Source organism: Lissotriton vulgaris, chromosome 9 (assembly GCF_964263255.1).
Source record: "Lissotriton vulgaris chromosome 9, aLisVul1.2, whole genome shotgun sequence".
In the NCBI taxonomy this organism is placed as follows: Eukaryota; Metazoa; Chordata; class Amphibia; order Caudata; family Salamandridae; genus Lissotriton; species Lissotriton vulgaris.
In genome coordinates, this window is record NC_141697.1 from 1,207,228,957 (window position 1) to 1,207,236,374 (window position 7,418).

General features: G+C 42.1%; 1 protein-coding gene across 1 annotated transcript in view; it reads left to right on the forward strand.

Annotated features, from left to right (window-relative positions):
* The window catches only part of SEC61A1 (SEC61 translocon subunit alpha 1), a 32,611-nt gene extending 26,805 nt beyond the window's left edge, over window positions 1–5,806 (forward strand). Inside the window, exon 11 of the mRNA XM_086939287.1 lies at window positions 5,708–5,806. Coding sequence (XP_086795413.1) covers window positions 5,708–5,788 — 81 coding nt within the window. The 3' untranslated portion in view covers window positions 5,789–5,806. The remainder of the gene's footprint in view (window positions 1–5,707) is intronic.
* The last annotated feature ends 1,612 nt before the right edge of the window (window positions 5,807–7,418 follow it).

The following is a 7,418-nucleotide window of genomic DNA, read 5'->3' on the forward strand; positions in this document are numbered from 1 at the left end:
TAGGAGCTGCACTGCAGAGCCGCATGTAGTATACAAAACATGCACTTGCCTTCTGCTAAAGGTTGCCCTGACCTTTGCATGCCTCTGGAACCACAGTAAACCCACTACCCCTAAATATGTCTTCCCCCACCCAACACTCCTACTCATTTTAGGAGAGTAGAAGAGCCAAGAGCATACATAAAGTTAGTGAAAAAAGAAAACACATTGTAAAATGCAGTTTCTGTGTGTGTTAAGACAGTAAAAACAGGTAATTATGTGAAGGTGATACTTGTACCATCCCTTGAGTGTCTTTTTTTTCCCCTCGGGAGAGATATTCTTGATACCAGGTGTCTGCCTCTGGGTGTATTTGCTTTATGAATCGAGGGATAATAATGTAATGTACCTCAGATCTGAGTCCTATGCTGACCCGAACACGATAAACTATCCAGGCTTTTATATTGAAATCCTCTGTGCGCATGGAGTAAGGATTAATCTTAGTGTGGCCCAGAGCCATAGCATTTCCATGAGATCCCTGGGTTAACAGGTGTTCTGAAGCACAATTCAGTTTATTCTGTGCCAATATAAACAAGCTAAAACTAATACTCATTTGATTTGGCCCTGGTCCACACCTTTCCATGTTAGCCGCCTGAATGCATCTGCCGGCACCTGCCAGAGTAATAGCAGTGTTTATAGGTCATTAGTGATTACTGAGTTGCTGCCTTCAGCCCACCATAGCAGCATGCATTCCATAAACTCCCAAATACCTTACCAACCTACGACACGTCCCAAAAAAGAACTGGAGCACTGGAGAAAAGGAAACCAAGTGCATGCAAACCATAATCAGTAAAGCGTACAAGAAAGTGTATGTCTACAGGGTGGCAGAGTCAATTACTTTTATGGCCCACAGAGCAACTCTTTTTGCCCCCCTCGCCCCTGGATATTATAATTCAGCCAAAAACTGGTGATTGCCATTAGCTACGCAGTCTCAGACAACTCTTAAAAATCTATGCTATAAAGTACCCCAAATCCAAGTCTTATCCTGTAAAAAAAGGAAAGATGCCTTATCTATTTCCCATAATTGAATTTGTGATCAGTCTAAGTGAGCCTTCAGGACTTCGGTGGAACTACAGGAATGCCATGCGGCCCCCCCCTTAGATCGGTAAAATAATATGGCTTCTTAAAATTATTATAAGCTTGCAAGGATAAAGCATTGCAAATTATAGGTTTGCGTACTGGGAGAGCTATTTTCGAGCCACCCAAATAGCTTTGTAGGTGGTAAAATAATTGATCCGGATAGACTGTATGTAGCCAGTGTAGGTTCAGAGGAGCCCTGTGCCTGTTCCACAGAGAAATGAGAGCTCAATCAAGAATATCATGCAGCAAACCTTAAACGTCTGTCTGTAACCAGTCTGTGCAGATTTACAAAAGCTGGCAGTTCTTTAGTTATATCATTGAGATCGTGCCCTCTCAAAAGGAATCTTCTGTTTCGCCCGCACAGCCTTCACTGAACTCTTCTGAGTTATTGGCTTTATCATCCAGTCTCATAACATCCTCTGTTCCTCTGCTTGCTAAACCGCACTTCGCTACAGATCTTGTCTGACATAGGAGGCATGAACCTTGTAAGATGCTAAATCCATTTCTGGAACCTCCTCCTGATCCAAGCTTAAATTGTTCGTTTCTTCCGTCTCCCCCCAGTCATTGCATTCATTGACCATCCGTTTAAGGCATCCTAGAATTTGGTTGTGGCCTGTGGTCGTTACTCTATTCTTTTACAGCCATTTGTCTAATCTGGCTTGGATTTCAATTTAATTTCGCCTAACATCTTTTAGCTGTGTGTAGGCAAAAGCCTCTTGAAGACCTACAATTTAGTGAGTTTTACAGCATGTCCATTGGTTGGCTGCATCACTCAGAAAGTTGCTTGTTTATTATTATTATTATTCAATGCCTTGCTTTACTCTTCTTGTTTGTATCTCCTGCGGGGCATATTGCCTCTTTACCATTCTTTTTATTGGCAGACTTGCATCCTTCCAATTCTCACGGTTTATCTTTTCATGGAGGCACCCCATAAGAGTGCTTGTGTTTTTATTGCCCTCTCTCTTCTGCTGCGTCCACCCGCTCAAACCGCTCTCCCCTGCTGTCCTTGAATTTTTATTTTATTTTTTTATGATCTTGCATCTAATCCAAAAAGTGTTTTGATCGCCATTTCCATTAGTCTTTTAAAAAATAACCAATCCAAGTGGCATCTGCAATCATGAATTGTTAATTTAGAAAAAGCAAATTGTACCTCGGTCATTGCGCTAGTGTGCACGCATGGTGACGCACGCATGCGCAACAGCCATTATGCCGGTAGGTGCATACAGAATGATATGGTCCCCTCATTGCATCTTTGTTTCAATTTTAGGTCTTTGTCTGTTGCTGCGCAGCATTGGCAAAAGAGGATTTGCAAAGGCAATAGTTCATAAAGGAACTTTCTTGGTTTTGCCAAAGTTTGTTCTTTATTGTCCTTTGTGCCAGGAGTAGCAGACATTCAGTTTAGTGTGAGAAGACAGGTGAAATGTGCAAAACGAACTGGAGCAACTGACCAGGCAGGTGCAGTGTGCTCCCTTAAAGGAGCTGTGTGTTATTTTCAGCCTCTATAGGATGTACCCCATCTAGCTACCTTCCCCTGCTTTCTTACATTGTATTTTATAAAAGGGTGGTGAGAAGTTATTCCCGTCACCTGTTTTGCGCTAGTAAACCTGTATTATTACATGCATAAATACTGGCATTTTAAATAAGCTTATTAAAAAAAAATGTTTTACATAATTTGGAAAGTAAGACTGCAGTTCCCTACCACAAATATGCTATTTAGGTCTCGCCTCAGCCAATGCGCTTGCGCATTGCTGGCAAGATTATAGTAAGGGGAAAAGAAAAGTCTACCAAAGTGACGGATTAGACACAGTTCATGTGAGACCGGCGCGTGCACAACGCCAGCCACGTCACACACCACCATTTGTCTGTGCTTCGGCATCCGACTTAAAAGGCTGCCGCTCCCCAGCCTCAGACTTCAAAGGAATGTGCTCCAGCTCCCTCTCCACTGCAATGCCAAGAGCTTGTTCCTTTTTCTGTCTATTTGAGCTCTCCCAGTCCCTTGGTACCAAGTCTTTCTCCCTGACTCTCTGACCGCTGTCTCTCACGTATTTCTTTCATATCATCGTAGGCTGTCCTACCTTCACACCTTCAAAGCACCACAAACAGTGGAACTTCGTCTTCGTCTTCGTTTGCTGTCATTTACAAATATGCCACACATACTGCCCCCCCAGTTAAAGGCACAGTGCCGCTTGCCTCCACAAACTCTATAAACCAAATACCAAAGACGACAGACTGCCCGTACTTCAAGTCAAAGGCACATAACTTCAGGTAATAGAAACACTGTACCTCAATCCTGCCAGGACGGAATGGGCCACATTGTGCAGCACGAATTGGGACATTAATACACACACTATCCCAAACACCACTAAACAAAACTACCCACAAGAAAAGACACTTTCCCCATCCCCAACTTACAATGATCCCAGCAAGGCACCCCGCCTCTGGCCCGGCCTCTGCCCAATGATGCCTGCCCACAGCCTCCACGCCAACTCTACGCTGTGCTTTCTTTACACTGCCTTAGAGCGCAGCCATTCTAAATATATCACAGCGACACATGACACTTTGCATTGGGCCGGTTTGTTTTGACAGCTTTCCGTGAGCTTTCACTCGGGGCACCCCACATCACTCGTGGGCACAACCACATCATCCCTCAGCCCAACCACATCATCCCTCAGCCCAACCACATCATCCCTCAGCCCAACCACATCATCCCTCAGCCTACCCACATCATCCCTCAGCCTACCCACATCATCCCTCACCCAGCCACATCATCCCTCAGCCCACCACATCATCCCTCAGCCAGCCACATCATCCCTCAGCCCAGCCACATCATCCCTCAGCCCAGCCACATCATCCCTCAGCCCAGCCACATCATCCCTCAGCCCAGCCACATCATCCCTCAGCCCCACCACATCATCACTCAGCACCACAACAGCACGGCCCTTGCTTGCTACCAACAAGCATTGCCATAGCAAATAGGACTCGCATTAGGAAAGTGTAAGCTATTGGCTTTGTGAATAACAATGCTATTAATTTATATATTTTCAAAGCCAAAACATATTTTTTAAAAATGTGTAATTTACAATACCAATAGCTCACACTTTTTCCTAATGCGAGACCTATTGCATTGTAAATGCTTGTTTTAAAATTGACTTTTGTGAAGAAAATTGATTCGGTTATACAGGTAGTGCTTCTAACTTCAATAGAGATTTCTCCGAAGAAAAACTAGGCATACAGGTAAGTAACTTCTCATTTTTGGTTGACATTGTTGAGAAACTGTTCCTCCAAGACTGTCTTGTATCTCGTGCATTTCATGAAGGCTTCTTACAGTGTGCTTCTCAGTGTCCTGCTTCTTAGTGTGCTTCCCAGTGTCCTACAGGGCCTATTAATTAGATAAAAGCTTTTTAGAGCTTCTGGAGCAATCCTGAGAAATCGGCGCTTGTCCATCAGCAGACCGGTAGCCCCAGCTCTGGCAGTCTATGATGGCAAGGCCTTGGCCTCTGCTATCTATGGCTCGGAGCTGTGGGGATGTGAAAACACCACGGACCTGGTAAGAGCGGAGAATAAGTTTGAGGGATATGGTTGCCCTTCTGCCCTCTACTCCTCTTAAACCCCTTTTATAGACACTCAATTGCAGACGTAGTGTGCCTCCGTCCTTTGCTGTTCTGGGTGCGCCTGCGAAGGACGCCAGAACTGGAAAACTATGCCCTGGTGTTGGATGAGTTGATTATCTTGAATAGTTCAAATAAGATCCACTGGCTAAACGAACTAAAGCAGTTGGTTTTGGATCTAGGTTTGGGAGAATTTTGGATCTCCCAATCCCCTCCCCATAAGCAAATTATTAAAAAATCTATTGGAATGAGTTCAGGCGGAGGAATTAAAAAGCACAAAGTGGGGGACTCTAACTACAAAATTTTTGGAACACAAACCCACTAAGAAGTTTGAACCCTTCCTAGATTTCATCCAAATCCCAAGAGATAGGTCGCTCTTCATGAAAATGAGATACAGAGTACTTCCTCTGAATAAATTCATGGAGGGATGGAAAGGATTGAGGACCCATTCTCATACCTGCCCTGGGTGCCCATGTATGAGCGAATCTCTACCCCATTCTTGTTCGCTTGTATAGCATATAAAAAACCCAGAACAAGATGGTTAAAACCTGTGTGTAGAGAGTTGGGAGTGAGAGATTTTAGGATTGCTCTGCGTATTCTCTCATCAGATACTACATCTGTTTGTCGTATGAGGGATTGCTAAGTATCTATCAAATGCATGGTTCATACGAACAAGGCTGCTAAAAACTGTCAAAAGCTAGACCGTGGCACCCAACTTGACACTTAAACCCACTACTGCATATGACCTATATGACTTTTTATATAACTGTGTTTTATATGTAAATATCCTTTTATCTTTTTAAATCATGAAATGAATCTAATATATTTTAGATATGTGTGGTTTATGTTTGAATTCTTTTATGATGTATATATCGAATGAAGTATTACAACAACAACAAAAAATAAAAGCTTTTTATTAAATAAAAATAAATGGGACTCTCGAAACTGTTGTGTGTATGGTTCTAAATAAATCTTTTTCTCTGCAGGTTGCTAAACAACTGAAAGAACAGCAGATGGTTATGAGAGGTCACAGAGAGACCTCCATGGTTCATGAGCTGAATAGGTAAGCAGGTTCATATAATTTATTTATGGGTTTTGTAACTTATTTGTGTGAGGTGCTACAGATTGAGCTATGGTACAAAGCAGGCATGTGCATTCAGTATATGTTAACCACGCCCTAGCTAACTATACGGAAAGGTGGGTCTGTTTTAAAATATATTCTTGATTTGCAACCCAAGTCTGTTGCTTTTCTTTTGACCTAATAACCACTAATTATATATTGGTCATGCCTCATTTTACCTTTGGTGGGAGAAATATTTACCAATTTGTGCCATTAAGCAAGGAGCTTAAGTTGTCCCTCAAATATTCGGTAACGTTTATTTGCAAAGGGACCCCCTTTGATAACCATTACTATCATAAAACACCCTGCTGCCAAATTGACCGTAGCAATGACAGCACATGTGACCAGAAAACATAGTGGCATGGGTAGATGTAGAGGACTTTTTCATGTATGCATTATGGTGTGCCCTGTTATGAAACAATCTAGTGCTTCCATGTTTCTGATAAGTGTATCTGGGTATGAAATATCACTCATTGAATATTTTCAACATGCTTCGTTCCGTTGTTTCATGTATATGGACCTTCAGACACATACCGAGATACTTTGTAAAATGCCCTGGCCCAAAATGAACAAACAAACTTCTGCTGAAAAGTTTGACGGTTTATCTTTACTTCTCATGTAGGAGTCCTATTTTTTTTTTCCTAATTAAATCTGATTCTTTTATCTTTGTTCTAAATTAATCATTCTGAAGAGTGATCTGTTAAGGAGAGAGTTGTATGCTTTTTTTTTTTCTTGACAAAGTATTTTCACGTATCAGGATATCCGGTGAGCTGCAGCCGAAAGGCATAGCTAGGACGTTTTTATAAAGTTAGTTCCTTCTGAGTATCTGACACCTCCGTCAGCCGTGATTGAAGGGAGGGTTTATTGCTCACTTCAGCTACATATGTGCTAATTGGTTTGTACTACTTTATGTAGCCTACAGAATTGTTTTGACTTTGATTAACTAGTCAAATTGGCTGTTGAACAAATTGAATTCTACCCAGACTTTGAGAAGGTCCTACTGCTACTCTGTTTTCAGTACTTTGCTTAAGTTATTAAAGCTCTTTATAAGGCACAGAAGTTACGAAGAAGGCATCATCTTAGGCGCCTCCTCTACAAATGAACTACCTTTTTAAAAGCATTTTTGTTTTCCATGAAGAAAATGTACTAGGTTTACAATGAGAATGCCTACAGTTGTCAGTCCAGTTCTGTAGCATAAGAAAGATCATAGCACTCTCAATTAAATACAGTTTAGCAACAGGAAAACCCTTTTTCCCCGCCCAGTGAGAACAGGAAATAAAACAAGAGGCTATCTAGCACTAGTTTGTTTCCCTCTTCAGTTAACCCTAAAAGTGTACCCTACTTTTTCCCATTTCTTCAGACGTTCTCTACCTCCATAGATGGATTTGTTTCCCTATGACCATAAACACTCAATCCCTTTCTTCCAGGTATATATGGTCAGACATACATTAGTGCTGAGCAATGTCTGAACACACTATCAGTCTTAAGATGTATGGGACCATCCTGTAATTTGAGCACGCTTAATTCGCGCCATACACCTGTAAAGTGTCATTTGGGGTTGGGTGCAACATACAGGT